The sequence below is a fragment of the Myotis myotis genome, unplaced genomic scaffold (genome assembly GCF_014108235.1).
Source record: "Myotis myotis isolate mMyoMyo1 unplaced genomic scaffold, mMyoMyo1.p scaffold_m19_p_2, whole genome shotgun sequence".
NCBI lineage: Eukaryota > Metazoa > Chordata > Mammalia > Chiroptera > Vespertilionidae > Myotis > Myotis myotis.
The window spans coordinates 27869600-27897076 of NW_023416324.1; the positions used below are offsets into that span (position 1 = coordinate 27869600).

General features: G+C 47.8%; 2 protein-coding genes across 8 annotated transcripts in view; both read right to left on the bottom strand.

The window, feature by feature from the left end:
- Positions 1-12410, bottom strand: part of ST3GAL3 (ST3 beta-galactoside alpha-2,3-sialyltransferase 3) — a 182264-nt gene extending 169854 nt beyond the window's left edge. For all 3 annotated transcript variants that reach the window (XM_036347768.1, XM_036347769.1, XM_036347767.1), the window contains exon 1: positions 12304-12410. The gene's annotated coding sequence lies outside the window, so the exon portion shown is untranslated. The remainder of the gene's footprint in view (positions 1-12303) is intronic.
- A 2165-nt stretch (positions 12411-14575) lies between these two features.
- The window catches only part of KDM4A (lysine demethylase 4A), a 41790-nt gene continuing 28888 nt past the window's right edge, over positions 14576-27477 (bottom strand). For 4 of the 5 annotated variants that reach the window (XM_036347760.1, XM_036347763.1, XM_036347761.1 and 1 more), the window contains exons 13-22: positions 26275-26456; positions 24575-24779; positions 24043-24119; positions 23312-23367; positions 21603-21711; positions 21005-21190; positions 18761-18931; positions 16319-16438; positions 15957-16049; positions 15688-15828 (exon numbers count right to left, since the gene is read on the bottom strand). In XM_036347760.1, coding sequence (XP_036203653.1) covers positions 15688-15828; positions 15957-16049; positions 16319-16438; positions 18761-18931; positions 21005-21190; positions 21603-21711; positions 23312-23367; positions 24043-24119; positions 24575-24779; positions 26275-26456 — 1340 coding nt within the window. Of the gene's footprint in view, positions 15829-15956; positions 16050-16318; positions 16439-18760; positions 18932-21004; positions 21191-21602; positions 21712-23311; positions 23368-24042; positions 24120-24574; positions 24780-26274; positions 26457-27477 lie in introns of all 5 variants that reach the window. The other variant, XM_036347765.1, reaches the window with a different exon arrangement.

The following is a 27477-nucleotide window of genomic DNA, read 5'->3' on the forward strand; positions in this document are numbered from 1 at the left end:
GCCATAATGGATATGAACTCAATTATAATAAAATTACACAGAGCAAAAACCACAAAGTATTTCCTGAGCATGTCTCCTGTGAATATTTTTGAGGCAAGCTAATTAGAAGTTATTATGTACTATCTATTATCCAGCTTCCCAAACAAGTTACTGAAAAGCTCATTAATTTTTTTATAACATTTTTGTTGAATGCACACCTCCTATTCAGACTTTATGCATGACTAAGCAGATTTAAGTAGTCAATTAATATGCAATATATTAAATTATCCTATGCAGAAGAACTGTACGTTTTCTAACTGCAAGTCAATGTAAGAGATAAAATAATTCATACGGCTAATATTCATATATCACTTACTATAAACCAACTACAGTTCTAAGCATTTTGTATGATTTAACTCACTGAATCTTCTCAACAATCCTATGAAGTTATCATTCCCATTATATAGAGAAGAAACTGAGGCCCAGAAAGGTCAAATTATCTTACCTAAGGTCATAGTGTTAGTAAGTGGCAGCGCCAGGATTCAAATCCAAATGACCTGGCTTCAGTTATATAACATTTTTCATTTGAAGAGGCAAGAGTTTATCCGAACAGTAATAAGAAGGAATCAGTACAGGATTTAAACAAAAATACTGCAACAAAAGTGAAAAAAAGGAATGGGGAAGGGGAAGGAGGAACATGGTAGAAAAAATTTTGTCACAGAACAGATAAAGGTCATTAACAAAGATCCTCCCCGCTGGCCCACACCCAAATGGCTCTATAAGCCAAGAGCAAACTGAGAGCAGAGAGAGATTAAAGGCAGAGCTCAGGGAAAAACCAGTAAAACAACATTTTAAAAATAAAATTCAATTAGCCCTCATAAAAGTGAACAAAATCTTCAATGGAAGAGAGCATAGTGGACATAGCTGAAAATACGAGTCATGAAGGCCATGCTGGATTAAAAAAAAAAAAAAAAAAAAGAGCAAGTTAACATGAAAAATAAGTTTAAAAGGAATGCCAAAACAAACCCCAAAAAATATGTAGCAATGGCAGCCATAGGAGACCCAGCATAAGCATAACTGGTATCTGAAAAACAGAACCAAGCAAATGGAACCAAAAAAGATATGCAAAAATGGATGGAGATGGGCGAAGGGGTAAGCATCTCACTGTGGTTTTGCTTTGCATCCCCCTGATGGCTGATGATGTTGGGCATCTCCTATGTGCTTAATTCTTTATTTCTTATCAGCCTGTCTCGTGTTGCTCCAATTCTGTTATAGCTAATAATTCTTACACTCAAGTTTACCTGCTCAAAGTACCATGTGGTTTCATTCTCCTGACTGAACCCAGACTCCTGTAAATATGGGCAGTCAGTAACTTTCTAACTAGAACTCAGATATCTACCAAGGTTTAAAAAATAGAAAACAGTCATGGCCGGTGTGGTTCAGTGGTTGAGCGTCAACCTACAAACCAGGAGGTTGCAGCTTGATTACCGGTCAGGGCACATGCCTGGGTTACGGGCTCCATCTCTAGTGTGGGTGTGCAGGAGGCAGCGGATAGATTCTCTCTCATCATTGATGTTTCTATCTCTTTCTCCCTCTCCCTTCCTCTCTGAAATCAATAAAAATGTATTAGAAAATAGAAGACAGAAAAGCTGAAAAATATTTTGTCCCTGATCAAATGCTCCCTTTAGAAGTACTAAGAAAAAGCCTGGGGGGGCGGGGGCGGGGGGGGGTAAAAGTCCAAGGAAACGAAAGCTTTCATTTTGTATCTTTTTTTTCAAACCAAAAACAAACTTTCTGAATAGGAGCTGTGAAGGTTTGGTTTTATTGGGTTTTTGCTGATTTTTTGAACGGTGTTCAGAGGATAAGGGTTCTAGGCATACTGTTTTTAACTGCAGAAAGGTGACTTCTATGTGAAAGATTTAAAATGCTGAATGCAATCGGTCTTGAGAAAGTTTACCTGGAATGTTAGAAAAGATAACCTTCCTTTGCCAGGCCAAATGAACTAAAAGGATGGCTAGTGTTAAAGGGAGATGGCAATATGTCCAGAAAACTAGCAGCAGAAAATTGTAGCACGAAAACAGTCAATACCAATACTGAAACGAATGGGCATGGCTGTGTTTCAATAAAGCCTGCAGGCCAGGTGGCCAACCTCTGCTATGTTCTGTATATGGACACACAACATGTAGCAAAAGCATAAGAACACGTGTGAGAATTTAACACTTTAAATTCAACACAGTGTATTCTCTGGTGAAACAGGGAGGAGACTGGCAGGAAATACACAAGAGGCATTTGCTAGAAATGTAATATTCTATTTATTTTTTTAAAAACCTGACACAATAGGAATATTAAGATTTAATGATAGCTATCACCATATTGTTCTGTTCTTGTATGTGTGAAATATATCATAAGAATATATGACATAAATGTTCCCTTTCATTACTATTATTTCTCTGAGACTTTAGATGTCTTAGACCTAGGTAGTAGTTCCATACTATTTATCTGCCCATATCTTTAAAAAAAAAAAAAAGCAGGGAAAGAAATTAATATTGCAGAATTATTATACTGAACTGTGCTGGAAGCTATGCCATCTTATCAGTCCAGGCGGAAGCCATTATTATGCACCTGAATAGAGCATTGGGAACACAGTGTGATGCATGCAGCTAGAGTATAAACAAGGTACAGGCATTATGAGACAGTGGAAATTAGTAACTGGCTGTGAGGGCTAGGAAAAGCTTCAGTGAAGTAGATGAAGCAGCAAAAGGCTAGCAGAGAGAGGCCTGGGATGCCACGCTAAGGAGTCTGAAATGTATCCCACTGGCAGTGAAGAACCACTTAAGGGATTAAGTAGAGAAATGACCTCGTCAGATCTGTATTGTAGAAAGGTCACTCAAGTAACAACATGGAGGGCAGCCTGGAGAAGGCTCAGGCGAGAGCAAGAAGACACCACGTAACAGCCAGGCCCTTCGCTTCACAAAGGATGTACACCCCTAAGATTCCGTGGATGCCCAAGGGCCTTACATAAGATGGCTGAGTATTTGCATAAAACCTATGCACATTCCCACATATACTTTAAATCACCCCAAATTTTTTATAATACCTAATGCACTGTAAATAATAGTTGTTACACTGTATTGCTTAGGGAATAATGACAAGAAAAAAGTCTGTGCATGTTCAGCACAGACTCAACTACCTATTCCTAACTACATAGTACATGTCAGCAACAACGTAACACTTCACCACCCCCACGCCCCAAATGTTTGAGCCTCTGTTGATTGAATCCACAGACAGAGCAAGCCAACTGTTATCTCAAAGGGTAGGCAAAATGATTCACCACGGAGCAAAGGAAAATACCAGCACTCAACCTGAAGAGTATCATGCTAAGTGAAATAAGTCAGTTACAGAAAGACAAGTATCACATGATCACACTCATATATGGAATCTAAGTAACAAAATAAACTGATGAACGGAGTGGATCCAGAGACATGGAAGCATGGAACAGAGTACGGGATCTCAGAGGGAAGGCGGGGGGAGGGTGGGTGGGTGGGAGGTAATCAACCAAAGACCCTGTATGCATGTATGCATAACCCATGGACACAGAGAACAGGGTGCTGAAGGCCTGAGGCGGGGCGGGGCACATGGGAGGAGGTTAATGGGGGGGGGGGGGGCATATGTAATACTTTCAACAATAAAGAATTATTTTTTAAAGAAGAAAATACCAGAACTCTTGTTTATGAACTTTATTGACACTGGCCTCCTCACACAATCCCTATGTCATATGTCTGTGGCACATGGGGTTCAGGAAGTGTGGAAGCTCCACAGCCTGGGGGGCGGTGGTGTCATCACTCATTTGTTTTGTGATGCAGTGCAGTTCATGTGCCACACAATGACATCAATGTGGTCAGTTTCAGAAAAAAACGGATCTTTTCAATAAGATCACAACCAAACTTGACAATGAGATGGTGAGTAACCATGAAACTCTTGCAGCTCAAAGAAGTTCTCTGGTTATCATCTGGTCAAGTGCATATAAGATTTCTGGGACTTAAAGAGCATATGTATATTTTTCTCGTGCAAAAATACTAGTGTTCCAAGTTCAATGAATGACCTCTTCTGGGATGACAAATGTCTATTAGAAGGATGTGCCTAGCAGATATTCCAAAAATACACACATCTGTCCTTTCAGAATAAAGGAGGTCTAACAAGAGGTGGAAACTTTAAAATAATAAAATATGCTGAGTACATTTTGAAAATGTGTCAATTTTTCTATCCTTATATTTTTGTTGCAAAAAAGATGTAAAAGGCCCTAACCGGTTCGGCTCAGTGGATAGAGCATCGGCCTGCGGACTCAAGGGTCCCAGGTTCGATTCTGGTCAAGGGCATGTACCTTGGTTGTGGGCACATCCCCAGTGGGGGGTGTGCAGGAGGCAGCTGATCGATGTTTCTCTCTCATCGATGTTTCTAACTCTCTATCCCTCTCTGTAAAAAATCAATAAAATATATATATATTTTAAAAAGATGTAAAAGAGTTTTTTTGGTTTGAACCACACATAAAAACTCTCACATCTGCCCTGCCCAGGTGGCTCAGTTGGTTGGAGCATCATCCCATACACCAAAGGGTGGCGGGTTTGATTCTTGGTCAGGACACATACATAGGTTTCAGGTTCGATACCCATTTGGAGTGTGTACAGGAGGTAAGCAATTGATGTTTCTCTCTCTCTCTCTCTCTCTCTCTCTCTCTCTCTCTCTCTCTCTCTCTCTCAGGAGGTAAGCAATTGATGATTCTCTCTCTCTCTCCCCCCGCCCTTTTCTTCCTCTCTCTTTAAAATCAATTTTTAAAAAATAATAAAATAAAAACTCTCACATCTGTATGCCAGGAATTTTCAAACTGTGATCCAAGACCCCAAAACCCTTCCAGTGAGTCCACAGGTTTAAAACCATTTTCATAATAATTACCAGACAGTATCTGCCTTGTTCACACTCATTCTCTCACAAGGGTCCAGCAGAGTTTTCCAGAGGCTAATGGAGTGCGTGCTTGTGTATGCTTGTGATTTAAAATCTTCTCAGTAATTTTGGGACATTAAATATCAATAGACAAACCTACAAAAATGAAAGTTCTTTGGAGTCGTGAATAATTTCTTAATTTGTAAAGGAGTCCTGAGACCAAGAAGTCTGAGAATCACTGATATACACTTTAAAACTTAGTAACTGAATTTTCTAACCTATGTTCAACATATTTCAAACACAAGGTTTCAGTGGCTTTTCAAGTCATGTTAAGAATACATTAACATGCCATCTTTCCATTGTTCTGAAAGAAAACTGACATCAAGAAAAAGGGAAATTTACTGACATGTAGACAAATAATAAGGCAGTAGATGACATTCAATCAGAATAACATAAATTAAGTTGTACAGGAGTTCAGAGAGGAGGAATTCCTGTCAGCCAGGATGACCAGGGAGGAACCTAATGGAGAACAAATCTAAATTAAAACCCCATTACTGTCTTTAAAAACATGTTCAGAAGACTGAGGAGGAGCAACATTTCAGGGGGAGGCAGGCAACAGTAACAATGACGACAGGCTGAAGGAAAAGGGCATACATTTTAGCAGCCCAAGCAGTGAGCACATAATAACATCAGTGTCACAAGTGTATGCACACATGCATGTGGGACTTCTGAGTGAGGGCTGGGACAGCTGAATAGCCATATGCAATCTACTGGCACTTAAAGAATGTTTAAGTTGGTATGATATTCATATCAATTCTTCCCTTCTCGATCTCAGAATAATTCCCTCAGGCGTAACACTCCCAAACCAGCAGCATCAATCATTTAAGATGTATAAGTAAAACAACAATGTTGGCAATGGTTATCTCTAGGTGGTGGGATTTAAGGCTAATGATCACTTATTATGAACCAGGTAATATACTAAACATTAGGAATTCTAAAGCTAGTACTTTTATTATAAGAGGTATCTTATGTGTCTAATAGCATACTACTTTATGTGTCTAATAGCACAGTACCAGGGTTTTTTTATTATAAGAGGTACTAGAGGCCCAGTGCACGAATTCATGCACCAGTGGGGTTCCTTGGCCTGGCCTGCAGGATCAGGATGAAACCAGCTCTCCGACATCCCCCAAGGGGTCTCCCAGATTGCAAGAGGATGCAGGCCAGGCCGAGGGACCCCACCGGTGCACGATGGGGGCTGGGGAAGGACATGGAAGGTTGGCCAGCCGGAAGGGACCGCAGGAGGGCTCCAGGGCGTGTCCGGCCCGTCTGGCTCAGTCCCCAATCGGCTGCACCCCAGCAGCAAGCTAACCTACCAGTCGGAGCGTCTGTCCCCTAGTGGTCAGTGCATGTCATAGCAACTGCTTGACCGGTCGACTGTCTGCCTGCTGGTGGTCAGTGCACATCATAGCGAGCAATTGAGTAACCTTAGCATATCATTAGCATATTACACTTTGATTGGTTGAACGGACAACCAGACCACCGGACACTTAGCATATTAGGCTTTTATTATATAGGATATGTCTAACAGCACAGTACCTATGCATTTCACTGAGCCAAGCAACCTTGAAAGATGAGTATTTTAATCCCAATTTAACAAATTTGAGAACCAGAACCAAGAAGAAACAGAGGTTCTGCCCATAGTTACACCATAGAAACTGGTGAAGCCGTGACCAAAACCCTGGCCTACTGACTCTAATATATAGTCCTCTCTTCTCCTCCTAGGAAGGACATGGACTCAGTCCTCATGTCACTGCAGCGGCCTAACTGGTATCCTTCCCGCCAGTCTCGCCTCATTCTAATCTCTCCTCATACATAAATATTTTATGGCCCTTGTGTAGGAGGCACGGTACTATGTTTGCAAACCTCACAACTTCCCATGTCAGGGAAATAGGATATTCGCTACTCTGCTTCCTTCGCGTGCAGTAATCTTCTGAGGAGGTAAAGCTGATAATTTCCTACCTTTGAATCCTTCAAGTGGCTCCTGATCATCTGCAACACAGAGCTGTAACTCCAGGACTTTCAAAGCCTTCACCATCTGACTCTGCAGCCTCCACACACTCCCCAAACACAGCCTGATCTCTTACCATTCAAGCATCTTCAGGATGTAGTCACTCTTTTGTGTATCTAGGCCACTGTACACATTGTTTCCTGTCTGAAAAGCCTTTTAAACCCACATCCACCCAGCTAATAACTAGTGATTCTTCAAGACTGAGGTTAGGTCTTAACTTCTGGAAAACCATTATTTACATTCCCAGTGTGAATACAGGAGAGTCCCACAGGACCCACAAACACCCTTGTTACAATGTATTCTAACTGCTACTTTACTGGCTTCTGGTTCCACCAACTATAGGGTCTTTGAGGCCAGGGACATACCTCTCATGTTTATCATGCCAGCACCTAGCATAGAGCCTAGCACAGAACTTGTGTTCAATAAATATTTGTGGGATGACAAGAGTGCCTAGTCTAGTGGGAGACACAAACATATATACAACTAAGTAAAGTAAGCTAGATGGCAAGAATGCTATCCAAGAAAGGGAAAAAACAGTAGGAAGCCCTGAGGGGACCTTCTACCTACATCCCCGGAGTCACCTTACCTGATTTCTCAGTTTCTTCAAATCCTGCTGCCGCCGCTGATAATGACAATAAACATGACCATGAGTGTGTACTCTGACAGGGCTGTGTGAAGCACTTTACATCAACAAACTCACTGAATCCTCCTAACTGCACTTCATTGATAAGGAAACTCAGGCTCAAGAAGAAGGCACTTGCTCAGCGTCAGACGATTGGTGGCAGAGCCACGATTTCAAACCAGGCCTTATCTCCTGAACCAAGGCTCCAAAGAGCACCCTATGCTGCTATTCTTCATCAAAAGTGAAATCTCCTCCCCAGTTATCAAAGTTGGAGAGACTCAACTGAACCCAGTTAAACCAGTAAGGTTGAAGTAAGATGCCTTTTGATGTTAACCATTCAAGTGAAAATGTATCTCAAGTTATTACACACCTCTGGGCTTTTTAAAATTATTATTATTTGATTTTTAGAGAGGTAGAAACATCGATGAGAAACATCATTGATCAGCTGCCTCCTGCACACCCCCTAGTGGGGATGGAGTCTGCAACCCAGACATGTGCCCTGGCCAGGAATCAAACCAGCAACCTCTTGTTTCATGGATCGACGCTCAACAACTGAACCACACCGGCCTGGCCTGGCTTAAGTTGAATATCTTAAATGTAATTTAACTTTTGTGGATGCCTCATGACCATTCCTGTGCTCATCACAGAGGATGCTGTGAAACAGTGTCCCCTTAGGAATGACTGCGCTGGGGTATAACCGATTGCCCTTGTATCCTGTGAGCACGTATAATGCTCATAATGGAGTTCCCAATCCACCCTCATGCCCATGCCTAGTTGAGCTATTATTTCTTGCTACTGTCAAAGTTTGTCTCTAGTAGCCAATCTGCTTTTGCTACCTCTAATCTTCTATGAGCCATGATACCCACAGAGATGTAACAGTCATTTGTGCTATTCACAAATCATTTCTGGCTCTTTGCTTCCCAAGCACATGCCAAGACTGCAACTCCCTGTGCTTTTTAAAGTTAGGCATGGCCAGCCCTGGCCAAGTAGCTCAGATGGATTGAGCATCATCCCGATATGCCAAGGAAATGGGTTTGATTCCTGGTCAAGGAAAAGAAATCAATCAATAAATCAATCATTCTCTCTCTCTCTCTCTCCCTCCCTCCCTCCCTCTTCCTTTCCCATCAATAAATTAAAAATAATTTAAATCTAAAGTTAGGCATGGCCATGTCAGCCAATGAAATGTGAATAAAAGTGACATATGCCACTTTGGGACAGAAACTTTAAAAGTCAGTTACCCTGAGCACCATCTTTCAGTCGATCAAAATTAACATGGAAATATCATGTCAAATGGAGTTTCCATCAGCCCGGGTCCGTGTGACTGTGAGGAGCAGAGCTCCCTGTGCACTCGTATGGGACATGTGGACTGAAAGAGAAGTCTACTTTTATTCTGTGAAGCCACTGAAGTCTTGAGGTTTTTGTTAATGGAGCCTAACACAGGCTCCAAACCAATACCCCAGATCTCTCAGGAAGCAATTCTCGCACACAAGTCACTTTATTTGCAGATTTTATGATGAATATTTTTTTGGTACAAAGAATTTTCCTTTGCAGCCATCCTGGTTCAAAGCTATATTCAATATAAAATATATTGGCCAGCCGAAACCAGTTTGGCTCAGTGGATAGAGCGTCGGCCTGCGGACTGAAAGGTCCCAGGTTCGATTCCGGTCAAGGGCATGTATCTGGGTTGCGGGCATATCCCCAGTGGGAGATGTGCAGGAGGCAGCTGATCGATGTTTCTCTCTCATCGATGTTTCTAACTCTCTATCTCTCTCCCTTCCTCTCTGTAAAAAATCAATAAAATATATTTAAAAAAATAAAAAAAATAAAAATAAAATAAAATATATTGGCCAAACACCTACTATGTACAAAACACTGCGCTAGATGAGAAAGAAGACAACCCATGTCTTGAAAGAACTTCAGTCTGGGATTGGCAACTGTGCCCAAAAAGGCAGACTCTGGTGTTATAATGGTTTAAACGAGAGGCAAGTCCCATCTAGGTGGGGAGAAGAGTACAGAAAGGTTTCACAAAGGAAATTTCTTATCAAATGGCCCTGAAACATGAGAACCAACAACTAGAGATTGAAAGGGGTCATTTAAGATAGAAAAAGCAACATGAGCAAAGATATAGAGCACAAAGAGCAAACAGTTCCACTGATCTGGAAAATATAATGAAATCTAAGGGAATGGCAAAAAATGAATTTGCCCATACTGCCCATGCCAGGCTTGGTCTGTGCTTAATTCAACAGACAGTAAAGAGCCATTAAATCTTGGCTGGGGAAGTGATGGTAGTACACAAGATGAATGGGAAGAAAGAAAATAATTTAGGGGGTTTCTGCAATAATTCAAGGGAATGGTATATCGAAGGCCCTAAATCAGTGTGATGAGAGGAGGAACAGAAAGAAGCAGATCCCAGAAATAGCGCAGAGGCAGTAGCAAAAGACTCTGCGTCCCAGCTGGTTTGGCTCAATGGGTAGAGCGCCAGCCTATGGACTGAAGGATTCTGGGTTCAATTCCGGTCAAGGGCACGTACCTTGGTTGCAGGCTTGGGAGGCAACCAATCAATGTGTCTCCCTCACACTGATGTTTCTCCCTCTGTGTCTCTCCCCCTCCCTTCCACTCTCTCTAAAAATCAATGGAAAAATATCTTCGGGTGAGGGTTAAAAAAAAAAAAAGAAGAAAAAAGAAAAAAAGACCCAGCCACCAGCTGAACCCAGGGGGAGAAAAAAGGCAAGAATGATTCTTGAAGCATGAACCCCGAGTAGTGGAGAGCACTGTTATTCCACACAGCTGAGGTTAATCAGCAAAGTCACAAGGCAAAAAAGGTGGCGCTGTGCCTCTTTCCTAATGGCTGGCTCCAGCGTCATCTGAAGTAAATACTACTTGTTTATCTTTTGCTCCATCTAGGAAAAGTTGCCTCTTAATTTGTTACTAGCTTACAGCCTGCTTTTTCCAACAGGAAACTCCCTGGAACCACCACAGGCATTCCAGGTTCTCCCCTGCCGCCATTACCATCCTCCACCATCCTCCATCCTCTACCATCCTCACTTTCTCATCTCTTCACTTCTCCTTCCTCATCACCCACCCAGGCCTTCCCACCCGTGCTCAACTGCACTCCTTTTCCTGCAGTCTTATAGTGTCCACTGCCTCAGAATCCTAGAGACCATATCATTACTTAACCAATTTCCAGTGTGCTCTTTATCCCCACAACTTACAGGCCCATTAGAGTAGGTCTCGAGTTCCCCACATCTGTATTGCTTTGCACCCAATATATACTCAATAGACACTATGGATTATCCAAAATCAATTGGTTTCTAAGAATATGCACATCTTATTTCCTCATGTAACATGTGAAATGGAGAGATTCATCACTTAATACTTCAAAATGTCCTTTAGTTAGTCTTTAATCTTAGGAGATGCTATTGCCTTAAGAAATTATTTGAAAATATCATTTTGTCATAAATCTTTGTGCCAGCTTCCTTTTAATCCTTTTGACTTGAAGGTATACCACAGTTCAGTGATCATCACTGCAGGGTGATTATGACCTAGAAATAACCGAATTTTCCATGCTGATTATTTTACTTTCAGAATCCTAATAAGTGCATTTTCCCCACCTTCCTGTTCAACTCGCTAAAGTATATGTATAGATTATGGATTTTCAACCTTTTTCATCTCATGGCACACATAAACTAACTACTAAAATTCTGCGGCACACCAGAAAATGTTACGTTTTTTGCTGATCAGACCAAAAAAAAAAAAATGGTGACATTTTGATTCGTTCACACCGGATAGCTATTGTTGTGTTGGCTGATGTCCTTTGTTATTTTACAGCCTAAGGGAAAAGAGTCAGTACCCCTGACTCTATAGTGAGTTACTGCACGTTTTAAAAGTTCTTGCCGAACACTGGCTGAAAATCGCTGGTATGGATCACTCAAGGTGTATCCATAGAAAAGTGTTGTGTGTGTGTGTGTGTGTGTGTGTGTGTGTGTTAACAAAGTAACAGCTGTCTTCGCTGGTCCCTCTCCCAATTAACTACAATGATTCAATTCCGTTTCACTCCTTCCTCGTGTCAGGGGAACACAAATAGAAATAACGTTTATTAAGGAATTATAAAAATAGCCCTGCTGTAAAAAGGAATCCAAAATATTCGTGGGACACTGTCCTAACCAAACCTCATCACTAAGACATTTCCTCGTGCAAGCGCGAGCGAGTCAACAGCGGGGAGAAGTGTCGCAGGAGAGGAAGCCGGGGCGGCGTACTTGCCGATCAAACTGGCCCCGGCCCCGAACACCTGGTGCCAGCAGGGCATGAGCACCGAGCCCGCTCCCCGTCCGCCGAGGCCCGCTCGGCTGCCCTGCACTTTCCCTCCCCTCCCCACGGCCAGGCCGGCCTGACCGCGTCCTCCCTCCGCGCCCAGGTGCGCGGCGCGGCGGGGTCTCGCGCGCGATGACCTCACGCCGTTCGGTCTGGGCCAGCCGTCCTCTCCCGCAGGCCTGGCAGCCCCGGGGTGGCCGTCCAGGGACGCGTCTTCCCGCCCGAACCCCCAGGCCCACCCGGACCTCATTATTCCCCTGCGTTAGCGCGCGCCGGCTCCGCGCCCGGCCCAGCCCGGGACGGCGGGGGAGGGGAGAGCGGGGAGCTCGGTGACCGTTAGCTGCGGTGGCGGCTGCACCCCGACGCACGCAGGACGGGCCCTTACCGCAGCGGAGAGGACGGCAGCGGGGAGGCGGCGCCCGGCCCGTCGCGGGCGGGAAGGCGGAGGCGACGGCGGAGGCGACGGCGGCGGCAGCCGCGGGGGACCCCGGAGGGCGCCCGGGACACGGTGGGCGGCATGGGCGCCGCCATAGTGGGGACGCAGCGCCAGGCGGAGCGCGCGGCCGCGACCCGGGGACGGCGGGACCACCAATCCCGCTCTCCGCCTCAGCGCCTCGCCGGGAGTCGGGCGTCCGCGGCCAATCGGCGCGCCCAGGCCGGGCAGTGGGCAGGCGCGGGCACCAGCGGCCCAATGGCACGGCAGCCCCGACTTTCCCGCCCCGCCCACCGCGCCCTCCTCGGGGGCTGGGGATGCGGGCGGTGCGGGGCTGCCTGCGGACGCCGCGGTCCCGGCGTGCGCGCTCGGCAAGCGCCCCGGCAGCACGTCCCGCTGGAGGCTACCTTCTCGCCTGGCTTCACTGCCCAGCCTTCGCGCGTTCTGGTGCCCGCAGGCCTCGCTGGCCTCCGGCACGACCCAGCCTCCCTAGGGCCTGTTTCTTCACCCGCGCGGTGGCCACGGGCGTTCCACGCCGAGGAATGCTGCCAGTGTTTCCCGAGGCCCGGGGCTTTGGACCTCCAGGGGCTGGGCGACCCTGCCCCATCTTGTGGGATGAGAGTGGACGGGGTTCCCAAGCTGCGCTTCAGTACCATCAGTTTCAGAGCCTCGCAAAAAGATTTTGTCGGGGGACAGGACCACTCCGCCCTGTCCCGTCCCGGCCCAGTCCGTTTAGCTTTTGCAGCTCTGGAGGTTCCAGCCCTCTCCCACTTCCCCCCCTCAGCCCGGCAGGTGGGAAGAGGTCCGCCCGGCTGCAATCCTTGGTTGCCAACCCAAAAATCCTAAAAGGAAGGCAGTTTGCCCTGGCAAACAGGCCTCGGGGGAGGAGCCTGCCTGACAGGCTGGCACAGTGAGGGAGTTCCGAACTGCAGGCTGTGTGTGATCTAAATAAAATCTCATTACCCCTTTAATCGTTTGTTTCCCCGTCGTTACCAGGCTGACCAAAATAAAAGCATAAACTTTCTAGAAAAATTGATAAGAACTCTGCTGGGATAAGAGCAAGAATCCCAGCTATGCAGGTGCTCGAAGGCAGTTGGCCGTGGAGGTGGTGGGACCCTGCCAAGTCTGAGGAAGTGTTCCTCTCCAAAGGTACTGCTCCCCAGGCTCGCCAATCCACTAAGGCTTGCCTCTGCCCATCTTACCAGTGACCCCTGGGAATCAGTGGGTGCTGCACAAAAAGGCCAGCCTCCTTTCTTGGCCCCAGGAGGGAGCTGGCATAGAATAGTGTTTTTGAGACCTGCTGCTCCGTGCCCCAGAATGAGACCCCAGGAAGCAGCCGCCTCCCAAGCCCCAGGACCAGAGAAGCACTGAGAATTGCTGAGCTGACCCACGCCTCTCCTGCACCTGGACTGGCCATGGAACCAAGAGGCCACCCAGGGACCAACAAGAGCAGCTGTGTTGTGCCAGGTCCAGCACCTATTCCCCGCGCCTCCCTGGCCTGCTGATGTGCTCTCCCCGTCCACCTGGACCTCAGGGGCCCACCAGGCACAGGGACCAGGTCTTCCTGCAGGAAAGCTTCTCACCAACTAGACAGCTCAGAGCAGTTTCAAGACCCCCCTGGGGTTCCTCTGGGGTTCAAGTCCCTTGCTCTTCTAGCACCTAAAATGTACTCCCTTTCCAGCTGGCTCCACAATTTGTACGGAATAGAGATTCTGGGATGAACTTGACCAGCTCAGGAATGAGCCAGAAGTGAGAGATCAAATTCAGTTCTACAGGCTGAGTGGTGGTCTGGTCTTTCCTTTACTCCTCCTCCTTCCAACCTCTAAAGTGGGGGAAACAACGGGTACTCAGGCCAGAGGTGCATCTGTCCCCGTCCCACCACACTACAGCACCAGAACTTGACGAGGAACCCATGTTCAGGAGTCTTCTTAATACATGGCCCTGCGCCAGAGCCTATGCCTCTAGACCAGTGGTCGGCAAACTGTGACCCTTGAGTGTGGCTCTTCCACAAAATACCACGTGTGGGCACGCATGTACAGTGCGATTGAAACTTCGTGGCCACACTCAAGGGGCCAAAGAGCTGCATGTGGCTCGCGAGCCGCAGTTTGCCGACCACTGCTCTAGACACACTCTCAGCCTGACCTTGGGCCACTCCAGCTCCTGGGGGCAGACACAGCCAATCCTCTGCTCAAGACATGTTATTGCTAAGGACAAGGTGATGCACCAGTTTTCAAAATAATTTGGTTTATAGCGTTCATAAGTAACAAAAACCAGGGAAATATTATAAATTTGATTCTTGTATACACAGGGTACAGGTGTGAAGACCTCCAATCCTGGGCCCAGGCAAACAAATTCATGAGGAGCAAAATCAGTGGGCCCCTTCAGTGTTGCCCCCCAGCCCCACCCTCACCCCCCCATATCCACTCCCTCCCATCCCCAGACCAGGGGCAAACCTGCCCCTGGCCACCAGTGGCCCCAATTCATCTTAACCCTCCCAGCTCCCACACTGATTGCAATTTTCTGTCGAATCACCACCAGGCTCTGCCTGCTTCCATCATTAAGATCCTCCTGCATGGTATTCCCCACCCACACCCTCTAATACTGTGCCACAGGGGCTCTGTGTCTAGAGAGATGTGGGCACACACCCATGTGACCCCTCTCTTCTTCAAGAGGGGACAGAAGAGGTGGCCTTAGCTCCTTAGTATCGCAACACTGCAGCTCTGCCAGCATTCCCTTGAGGCAGTTCAAGGGACAGACGCCACACCCATCTCCAGCCAACCCCAGGGGCCCTTATTCAGCTCAGCTGAGGGCAGAATTTCACATTTTGTTTGCCCTGGATAGGCAAAGGAAGGAAGTAAAGGCCAGGGGCTGGCAAAAGCTGGTCCAGACCAAACACACACACACACACACACACACACACACACACACACACACACACATAAATACAAAAGGGGGAAGGGAGGGAGCAAGCACCAGCACCTCTTCCTAGTTGGTGCAGGTGATCATTAGGAAACTAAGTTCTAGGCCGAGAACAGGGCAACCAGTCCAGCTAGCAGAGTCGACCCCATTAGAGACCATGCGGCCACAGCATTCCTGTGCTCAGCCCCTCGGTGGGAGCTCAGCGGCTGTTGCCACAAGTCCAAGAACGGCTTATCCTTTCACTAGAGGTGAATGCGATGAGGGTGGGGTGAGAAGACGATGGGGTTGGTTATTTCATTCCTTTGCATTTTACAACTTCATTTTAGAGACTTCAGAGTTCGAAGGGTCTGCTGTGCTGTGGAGCCTCCAGAGTGTTCTCGCCTTGGTGGCTGGGAATCTCTTGGCTCCTGGAAGCACCTACTCCATGATGGCCCGGTAGAGTGCAGGCTCAATGTAATCTTCCCGGTATCTTGAGTTGATAACTCGCTGCCGTTTCTTTTCCTGTTTAACCTCCTTCTCTGTGAAAATCTCGTTGAAGCGCATGTCTGAGGCTACTGACTACAGGAGAACAGGCAAGCCAAATGAGCACTTTGTGGCCAACCACCATGAGAAAAGAACAAAGGGCACACCCTTGCCTTGTTCCCTTCCCCCCAGTCAGGGACCAAGGGCACAAAGAACACACTCACCAGTCTAGACTTGACTCTCTTGGGAAGCTCTTCGTCCAGCGTGTATACATCATCTCTCTTAACCACAAGCTGTGAGCCGTCCTCAAACTCCACCTACCAAGGAAACACAGGCTTTGCTAAGATATCCCTGACTCTCTCTCTGGGCCACCATGCACACTGGCCATTTCCTGCAGTCATGGGAAGAAATCAGAACACTGAAGGACTGCCATGTTAGAAGCCACAGCTGGACACAGAGCAGCCCCTAGCTCTGAAAGGGTTATTCCTGAGTCCCTCAGCTCTCTGAAGAGCAAAGACACACCTCTGGCCCGAGAGGAAACACTGAATTAATCAGGTACTTTCCCAACCCCCAAACCTTTGGCTACCTGGTACATCTGGATGGGGTGGGAGGCCACGAACTTGGCTCCATAGACTTGGCCATCTGTCCACCGCACTTGAACCACTTCCCCTTCAGCAGGAGGACCCAACTGGAGACAATCCTGACTCTGAGGGAACAGTAAGAGAAAAGAGTGAAAGGATGTCCATCTGAACACAGTGGTAACCACCATCTACCTCAGGAAAGAATAGGCCAGGACGAATTCCTGCTCCTGTGGAAATACTCAGGCACTGGCTCATGCCGAGGCATGATGCTGGTCTTAAGCGAAAATACTGTGTAACTGTTTGAGTTGTGAGTTGAAGCAGCTGCTCATTGCATGGAACATAAGCTTTACTTGAAAAAATGACAGAACAACTAACTATGGTTACGGGTACAAACGTATTCAGATTGGGTATTGGCAGACATCTTGAAAATGAATGAAGTGAACCTGTCACTTCAAAGAAAACAACTGACATTATCAAGTATTGCCAATGACAAAAATCTAAGCTTTCAAACACAAATTAGAATTTCAGTAAAGTTTTATCACCAAATTGAGCTTGAAGCCTCCCAAAATTTAAAGATTTTTCTGAGATTAGTTATACAAATGAATGTGATTTTGAGAGTGTATAAGAAAATTTAACATTGGAAAGGTCTGCAGAGCCCATTGCACCAATATGTACAATGTTATAAAATCATGCACAGGTGAGAAATCCATTCTCAGTACAGACAGACCAATGGACTTTAATGTAACAGACATGCAAAGTTCACTGACCTGCTTTCAGACTCAATTATCTGAAAGGCTAGTAAAATACTCCTCCCCTTTCCAATTCCATTTGTCTGCAAGACTAAATTTTCTTCATATATTTTAACCAAAACAATAAATTGCAACGGAATGAAGACATGACATTAAAGATATTTTTAAAATTATAAAAAATGGCATTCTTCCTAATATTTTTGTTTTAAAAGGAAGTTATTTTTACCCTCAACAATAAAGATAAGTAAACTTTAAAAAAAATTAAATAAAAGAAAGTTATTTTTCATTATAGATTATTTCAAATCAATCAATCTCAATTTTAACTTCTAATAGAGTAAATACTGATAGACACAACCCACAAAACACAAGTTGTTTGAGGTCCTCAGTAACTTGTAGGGAGAGTCCCGAGATCACTGTCTGTAAGTTAGAGATAATACCACCCACTTCTCAGAGTGGGTATGAGAGCTGACAGAGACACTTGACGTAAAGCACTTAGCATACTGCCGGGCACATTGGAGAGCTTAATAAATCATACATATTTTATTCCCATAAACACTGTTATTATCATCTTTTCTACCTTGTTATAACTAATGAATGTGCTTTTAGTAACTGCATTGCTAATGTGGCATAAACGGGGAAAATACCTGATTTGTTAAAAGGAGTGGCTCAGTCCCACTACCTTGATGCTTAGTTTAACACATGAAAAAGCAAGGCAGGGGTAGGGGAAACCTGAACTAAGTCCTGAATACTGAGCCAGGAAAGCTAGGATTGGGTCCAGGCAGGGCTTGTGTCTCAGGTGTTGATGAGATAAGCCGGCCAGAGGTGTCTCCAAGCAGTTTCTGCTCAGACCCAAAACCTTCTGCTGTAAAACCCCAAAAGCTGCCCAGTAGGTGTGGCTCAGTGGTTGAGCATCAACCTTATAAACCAGGAGGTCACGGTTTAATTCCTGATCAGAGCACACGATTTCGGGTCCATCCCCAGTTGGGGACATGCAGGAGGCAGCAGATCAATGATTCTCTCTCATCACTGATGTTTCTATTTCTCCCTCTCCCTTCCTCTCTGAAATCAATAAAAACATATTTTAAAAAAATAAAAACAAAAAGAGAGAGTTAGCTGGGTAATTCTCCCAAATCCACACAGCTACTAAGCAATGGTGCTGGTTCATGAACACGGGCCTGATCCCAAAGCCTGGGCCCCCTCACGGCAGAATGCCTTCAAGGGTAGTTTAGACCGAAATACAAGCATGTTTCAGAGAAATGCAGAAAATGCTGACTCCTATGAGCTCCTAGAGCAGGTGCAGGGAACCTTTTCTGCCAAGGGCCATTTGGATATTTATATCATTCACAGGCCATACAAAATTACCAACTTAAAAAATTAGCCTGCTATATTTTGTCAAACATTTAATTAATTACCTCACGTCTAAAGCCTTGGCAGGCCCAGACCAAATGATTTCTCAGGCCTTACGCAGCCCGCAGGCCAGACATTCCCACCTCTGTGCTGGAGGAAGCTCCGTACCCCAGCAGCAGGCAACTTCATTTGCATGGAAAGACCAGTACAGTACAAAGGCTTTTTTTGTTCTGGGCCCAACTGATGAAATCATGGGTTTGACTGAAAAAGGAAGGCCCACAACCAGTCTCCCAGCCAGACCTAGAAATACTCCAGTCCCAAACTGCCCAAGAGGCTCCTTTCAGAAGTTACCACTATGTCCTCAGGATAGAGATTGTCGCTGAAGGAGCCATCATCAAAGTTGACTTCATAGAAGGTCTCGGTGGTGAGCCTGACCACCTCACACTGGTAGAAGCGGCCGTTCTTGTGCTTGCTAATGACCTTCTGGCCTGCGGTGATGCTCTGCAAGGCCCCCTTGGCACGCTGGAAAAAACAGAGGCTTGAGTTACTCCCACATGGACTTGATAGGTCTGGCAAATGGGGCCCAAAATCAACTGGTCCCTCTTTACCAGGGAAAGATAGCAAAGGAATGAAACAGTAAACAGGAGTAAGAGATGGGAATTGAAATAGGTCTTTCCAGATATCTACACCCCAGCTAGGACAATGGAAGAGACTAATCTCCTACTTGCCTGCATAAATGTAGCTCTTTTCTAGTTCCTAGTCCACAACTATCTTCGTACCATACTGTCTTACCCCAAACTCCCTGAACAGACTCCTCTGACTTCCCTATTTGTTGACAGGAACTGACCAAAGAGCACCTACTAACACACAGCACATCAACGTAGGCCTCCAACAGGTGATCCGAGGTCCAGGCCCCCGACAGTGCTCCACACAGACCTGAGCACTAGCTCGGCCTCGCCGCGAGGGCACAAACACTGCGTTTCCCTGGACGCCCTCGGTTGCACACGACAGTGGCTCTCCAGTGCAAGTGCCCTGCCGTCTCTGGGACCTGCACGTCACCCTTCTCATTCTCAACTCGTCTTTGACGTGAATGGGCTCCCAGAGCACCTGTGGTCTCATGTCCACTCTTCCCCAAACTGCCCATGCACTGCCCATGCTGGTCTTCCTGCTGTTCACGGAGCACATGTGCCAAGCATGCTCCACCTTGGCGTGTTTGCACTGCTGTTCCCTCTACCTGAAATGCGATTCCCCAGTTCTATGCATGCTGTTCCCTCACAGCCAAATGTCAACTCATTGATGCCATTCCTCACGACCTCCTCTTCCACTCCCCTCATCCTGCCTCAATTTTATCCATCGTACTTCTCCCATTGGATATAAGTCTACTTGTTTCATGACATGTAGTACATGCCCAATAAATATGTGAAGAATGAATTAATAAAAGAAATACTCAACAGTATCCCCGTTTTCTCACAGCATCAGCAGCCTAAGGCCACCCATTTAAGGATGTAAGTGCAACTGATAATCACAAAATCACTACCGTTTCACAACAAAACTTCTACTTCCCTCCCAGAGCCAGGACTCAATGCTACCTCAGGCTTTTACTCCTCCAGAGTCTCATTCTTACATCAACTATTTTTCCATCTTCCTAAGCTCCTAACTAACCGCAGACCACCACTCATGCTCAGAAAAAAATGCTTCTATGGAAGACGAGAATCCAGCCAGCCAACAGGACTTTAGTAGAGGGAAAGGGTTAGATGTGACCCCAAAGCTCTACCTATATGTTCCCATTTCAGACCTCATGTCTCTCCTAAGCTAACTGGTCTCCCTGACTCAAAGTCTTATTATTCCTTTAATCCACAACTATCCAGACTGACAAATTTTTAAAATGTAGCTCAAAATCATAATATTGGAACAGTTCTCCTCGTCTAATGGCATTACAGAGTCCCGGCGTTCACCCTACAGAGCTGCTTGCCCTTCAGTATTGTCCCCGCCAGGGGCTCAGGACCAATCTTACATGTTCATTCTCCTGAGACTTACCTGTTCTGTTTCTGAAGCCTGGAATGCCCTCCCACTCCCAATTACTACTTATTGTTTAAGACGCACTTCAAACACTACTTTCTACCCACACTCTTCCATGAAACTCCTCTAGCTAAAATTACATGGACCTTTCACTGAGCTTCAACATTTAGAGAAGTTCAAAATTTCCACTGTATGGTAGCAGATGGTTAACTGCTGGAAGCGCTCCCCATCAGTTCACATTACAGCGCTTCTGCTATGTCCCTGACACTGTGTTAAGTAGTAGGGACACTCGGATTAATAAAATTTGGACCTCAAGGAGTTTATCTTGGAGGAGAGGCAAACAAGTAAACAGATGATCAGAATGAATCAACCACAAGCAGTTTGGTGCCACTGAATTAGAAAGCGCCAGGCAGGGAGCAGAGATGGACAGGGGCCATCTCTTAATGCCTTCCTCATTAGCGCTCTTCATAAAGCACAATGCTTGAGGAATATTTGCTGACACAATAAGCGAACAGCCTGCAGAGAAAATGATCCTGGAAGCTGTCAAGAGGATGCTAGAATGGCACCCTCCCTCACCTCCAAATTAGGAATCCTGTGCCGAAAGCAGGTAATGAAGACGACAAAAGGCCAGTCATCCGGCTGCATCATCACTCCTGCAGCCTGGGCACAGCTCACGTGGAAGGCAGTTGGGCAGCGGCCGTGAGAACACTGCACACAGCAGCCGGCAGTTCTTTTCCTCCGCTTCTTACAGAAGACGCATTTCTACGACACAGGAAGCAAGCTGATGATTCCAGAACCAGCAATGCAGTCTCCTCTACCTCTTCGCCCCCACCCCCCACCCCAATGCAGAGCCAGGCCAGCAGGAGTCAACCTCCTTCCCAAACAGGGGGGCGCACACACCCTCTTGATCTCATGTCTGATTCTGGGTGTCCTCATCAAGTACTTTAACCACAGGGTGAGTATCACAAACCCTGGCCAAAACCAAGGGCTATAAAAAAATAAAAATAAATAATAAAAAAATAAAATAAAAAACATAGAATTAAAATAAAATAAAATAAAATAACCAAGGGGTAAAGGCTGGCCACTGGCCAAGCAGAGATTGCCCTCAGAAGTGCTAAGTGACTAGGAAACAGAGTGAGGATGTGAGTCTGCAGGCCCATCTTGTCTTCCTTACCAGCTTGAAGCGTGGCAGGGGAATTTTGCTCACGTCCACGGGACTTCTTTCTGCGATGTTGACAAACCTCGCTTCCAGAATTGCCACAGCACAGGAGACATGGACCCACCTGCCAGAAGGGAAAGGCTACCTCAGTCACGTCTGGCTCCAACGCCCTGCGGCCTCCTCACTCAGGCTGGCCCGCAGACGGTGCTTCCGCCCTTGCCCAACATGACCTCCAACTCCACCAGCAGGCTCCCGGGACCCCGTGAGGTAAGAACCACAGTGTCTCCACAATGAGTGTGCAAACAGGTCTGCCCTGGGTTAGCACGGGGCTGCACATCTTCTACACTAACGTGCTCACAATCTGTTGCACGATGAGCAGAGCTAATTGAGTGTGGCAGGTTTGGGGAAGTGAGAATAAATTAGAGAGCTCTAGCTACACCTCTTTTACTTTAAGACCTGGGTGCTTCCTCAAATGATCTCCAACTGTGCCCCATCTGCCAATACTCACAGCTTTCCCCTGCAGCCTTTGCTCAAACCCTCCCCTGGGCTGAAATGACCTCTTCCTTCTGCTCCCTTCATCCACAGCAGACTCACTCTTTAAGGTCTGGCCCAAGCACCCACTTACTCGACAGGTCTGTTCAACGGACATCCTCAGAGGGTGAAGTAAGTTCTGGGCATTACAGGAAACTGTCGTGCCCGAAGATGAGAATGAAGATGGTGAAAGCACTTACAATCAGCCAGGTGGAAACCTACCACAGACAGCGGTAGTTGGGACTACATGGAGCTGTCTGCTCTGTAACAGGGCTATTATATGAGAGTGGGAACAGATTTTTTTGCATGGCCCTACAGGGCCGAACAGGGATCATAAAGTAAAGGTGCAAAGCTCAAGCCGAGCCAATTCCACTCCAAATACGGAAGGACTTTAGTAGCGCTATCTTGCAATTGTGAGGAACACGATGACCTCAAGTAATGCCAGCAAGTGCCTTTAAAGGAGTGGGAGCAGCAAGCAGAGCAGCGCCCATCTGAACAGCATGAAGGCGGTCCCTGTGCGGCAGGAGGCTGGACAGAATGCTGCTCCAGGTTCCCACAGGATTTTAGCTAGAAGCAGGGTATGAACCACGGCTGCCCACCAACCTGCGTGCACCAAACCCCGTTCACCTCAGAACCAGTAAGCGAAGACCAAGCACAAAGACTCAGCTCAGTGAAAATGGGCTCCTGACAGGCGAGAAGCCCAGCTCCGGGCTAAGGCCAGAGAGTTCTGTAGGTTTGGTTCAGCAGTGAGTAGTCCTGGCTGAGCTCTCCTCCAATGTCCCCCTCTCCTCCTTAAGGACACTCGCCCTCGTTCTGAACAGGTGTGAGGAGGGAGAGCCTGCCTGTGGAAAGCGCTCACTAGCCATGGCTGTGGCACCTCTGCACCGGCCCGGCCACAAAATAACTGCCCTCACTTCCAGCCCACAAAGCCCGGCAACCATCTCAACAGGATCCTCTCGGCCTCGAGCGTCCATCTCAGCACCTGCCAAGGAGCTGCTCACAGCTCTTCCTCACATGGGAAGATGGACTTGGAAAGGGGACCTCTTGACTCCCCCGGCCTCTCATTTCTAAATTAGTCTTGAAGATGCTACTCCAGCTCCAAACCTCCTCAGTCATGCTGATGAGCAGCCACAGCCCGAGTGCCTCGCACGCTGCCGCGGAACTGCATGTTTCAGACACTGCTCCAAGCTCACCTGTCGTCGTTGGCTCTCTGCAGGGCTCCTCCTCGTAATGAGCATAAACAGCAGTCCTGCCAAGAAGGGAGGGGAGGGGATGGTTACCACCAAGTCATCAACACCCAGTCTGCTCCCCCTCGACTTCCTTTGGGCAGCTGCAGCCTCCACATAAGAAAGCAGCCAAGTGTCATGTGGGCTGCGTGGGCGAGTCTGTAACCAGGACTCCCCGGAGGAAGACGGAGAGGCCAGTCGGGGCTAAAGTGCACCAAGTGTTCGCTTGACTTAACATAATCCTCTTTGCTGTTACTGTTAATAACAACAACTATAAGCAAAGTCACGAAGGGCACCCTGTTCAAACCAGAGGCACCGTGGGGTTCTGACTGCCTCTTATGTGGGTACTGCCAGGTTTGGGGGGTAGGGGGTGATGAAGAGAAAGCTTAAAAATGAACCATCCGAGCCCCATTCTAGTGCTCGAACCCAGGGCTAAGTTCTTTAAAGGGGGTTAGGGCTCGTCCACAAGAGGATCTCTACTTGGTCCTGACACCACAGAGCAAACACAGCTTCCAGATTCCAGCCAGGCCCTGCCATGGGCGGGCAGCACCCATCTCACTGTCACGGCGATTTATTCTGAGAATCCTCGCTCAGGCCCCGTGCAGACTGCCGGGGAGAGGAAGTCCACAGGAAATAGTCTGGCCCTGAGCGGGCCCCAGGTCTCACAGGGAAGAGAGGAACAGTGTGGGCGCACTCACCTCCTCCAGGGCGTTGGCTGAACATCGAGAACACATCCAGTCTTCAGAAGCCTTGGCAGGGGGGACGCCATAGCAACCTAACAGGGATACCGAGGTGAGCAAATGAAACCCAGAGGCCAGAGTCAGAATGAAGATTTGCAACACTATTCTATACAGCACGTCCCAAAGCTACAACCAAATTTTACAGAAACCCCTAAATTCCAGCAAGGCCCCTAAGGTTTAGCCTCAAACGGTCAGAAACTGTAGATTCACTGGTTCCAACACCTAGTGAGGAGTGAGGACAAATCCCTCCCAGTAAGTGAACCAAGAGGCCAGCACAGAGCCGGCTGTGAAAGCACAGACCCGGAGTCACAGGAAACTCAAACTCAACCATAACCAACTCCCCAAGGACGACAAGCAACCTTTGCTCTGGGAGCCTGGGGGACTGGGGAGGCCACGGGGAGGCTGGGGGAGAAGCCAATGGGGGCAAGGACTTCCGACGAGCAGGCCCACGCCCCCCGGACCGGAAACAGGGAAAAGGTGAGGCACTCACTGGCGTGGACCCGGACACTGCACTTCTTGCAGGAAACGAGCATGCTGGTGCCATCCTCCTCGAGGTAAGGGGTGGAAAGGTTGATGTCCGTGCTACAGCCAGTGGTGGTGAAGCACATTTCTGGAATCAATGGCTTGGTCCTCTGCTTCTGGGGGGCTAAATCTGGAGCATCTGCACAGTTCTGACTGAGGCCTCCAAACTCAACCTACGAGAGAGCGAGAGCACACCTCAGTGAACATGCCTGCGCCCTGGGCCTCCACCTGCTCCGTCAGCAGGAAGCTGGCTCTCTCACTGATATGACTGTGGCTGCGGCTCCCGGGTGCACAGCCATTATCCCCGAGCTGCTAATTGAAGTTACCTCTAATGACTCAAATTCAATTTCTCACAGCAGCACCAAACAAAGGCCCCTCGGGGACAACTGGGAAACGGGAGCGAGGTAAGAGGCAACTGGGATTTCAATCTTCCCAAACCAAATGGTAATAAAATGCACCGAGACGTTAGCAAGGCTGCTACTGTGGGCTCCCCTATGTGCTGCACCGCACAGCAGCCCCACCCAGGCAGCTCGCCCAGAGCAGGTGCCCCCTACGGGCCAGCACTGATTTCCCGGGTGGTCCATGTCCTCAGGTCACCTGCGCTGCAGGGAAGCCTGCGATTCCCGCCTGGGGGCCCTTCAGAAAAGCATTATGTCCACATACTTCTCCTGGCAAACATCCTGACTACAAATATCTGCCGGCTCTGCCGCTGGGTGGCACCATCACCCCCACTGCAAGGATGGAACCCAGAAACATGTCATCCCTAAGCCCACGCCACTCATGAAAGTGAGCCGCACTCGGTGGATCTGCTGACAGTACAGCCAGGACTTTTACTTCACCTCAAAGGCAAGGGCACACGCAGACCTTTTTGTTTTGCTTTTCGTCAATGGAAAGAAGCAGTGAGTTCAACCCAAAATGTGTTGGTCTGAAGTTCCATTCTTTGGCAAGCATGAACCTGGTGCCCTGCCAGGCTCAGTGGCAGCCACGCCACTTTAACCACCATCGGAAGACTGGTTATTTACATGCCACCCTGGGCAGGCCACAGCTGAGACGGAGCTGGTCACCTGGGACATGCTGCTGTGGATGCCTTCCTGGCCTCCGAGAGCTGGACCCAGAGAGACCCATAACGGTGAAGCCATCAAATGTCCAGGAACGGGAGGGGCACAGCCGGACTCAGCCTCAGCACCTCCCACCCCCTCTCACCCATAAGCCTTCGGCTCCTACCCTCCCAAGCTCCTTTTCACTACTGCCAATATCCACTGTGGAAACGGGACAGGAAAGGAGAGGATCTGGCTTTTCATCTGAAATCCAGACTAAAGAAACACTTCATCCTCCAGGCTGACTGGTCAGGACTACCAACCACCTGGAAGGAATAATTACTGACTAGAATGATGACGAAAGAGCAGATTCCTCTGCAAACAGTGTGCGTGCCCAGGGGCACCCCCACACCTACGCCCCATCATCAGCTCTTCTCCAAAGCACTCTCCCATGAAGACTCGCATGGTCGGGTTATCTGCCCACGAACGATGACTGGCACGTGGAGGGGGCGGAGAACAGCAGCAAAGCGTGCCTTCCCAAGGCCGCCAGTGACAAGCTGTGTACCCACAATTAAACCTCGCTTCCCTCTGACTGCTGGTCCTCGGCAAACAGGGGATGGAGTGGGCTCACCTGATGGTAAGTCTGAAAGATCATACAGACAGAGCAGTGAGGGGCCTGCTGGGCCATGGTCTCATTGAATTCCTTTTCGGCCTCGAAGTTCGGGGGTCGGTTCTGCCATAGTTGGCTCAGGGGCTTAGCCCAGGCCTCGGTCTCCTCAGCCTCCTCCTCGGGGGTCAGCTGCTCAGATGCCTCTAGAGAAGGAAGCAGAGCAGGAGTTAGCACATCCACGGCTCTGCCGGGGAGCACATGGGCTCAGCCAGGACTCTTGGTCCCAGGTGTGGCCTGAACCCAAGACCCTACGGTGATAAAGGCAAAGGGCAGAAGTGATTTTCCACAAACTGTCAATACTTGGGTGACGGTGCGGGGAGTCCTGCCTGCAGCAGCCCTTTCTCTGGCCAGAACCGTTCAGGGTCTCTGCTCTCCCGCTTGGCGCAGAAGTCCGCCTGCCCGCCGGCTGCCCGCACTCACTCCTCTGCCCAAGGGCAGCGGAGTGAAACCCTGCCTAGAAGCCGTGCTACTTGCTGCCTCCAATGTCAGCATGTTGAGTCCTTACCTTTCAAGTTTTTTCTCTAGTTGCACTGAAGGGAAACAAGGATAAAAAACAACAGGGAAATGCCAAGGCTTATGAGTGTTTAGATCACTGCCTCTGGTCAGAACTTTCCGGCTCCCTCCGGAAAGGTCAGTGGGCTCTCTGCCTTTTCTGGACCAGGCTCACCAACCCAGCTGGCTCTGCCTCCGAGGAAGGCAGAGTGTGCCCAAGATGAAGCTTTGGCCCAGCTGCAGGAGTAACACCTGAGTCTAGACCAGGGGCTGGCTAGGGACCAAATCCAGCCCACTCAGGGAGCTAAGAATTGTTTGTGCTCACAAATGGTGGTGTTGTATTAAAATAAGGCTTATTTCTTTCCTAATTAAAAAACCACCTTTGTGTCTGTAAAGGAAAAAAAGAATTGTTTTTGCATTTTCAAAGGGCTGGGTGAAAGCCAGAATGTGTGACGGAGATGAGGCCCACAAGCCTGAAATACTTCTATCTGGTCCCTCACAACCCCTCATCTAGAGAGCAAGGCATCTCTCTTCATTACTCTAGACAGCAGAGCACATACTTGATCGGGCCTCAGTACTGCCTACAGAGGAAACCCCCTCTGGGCACATCTTCCCAAAAGAAAGGGACACACACCGAATGAACACAAAAAACTGCTCACAAAACAAGCTGCA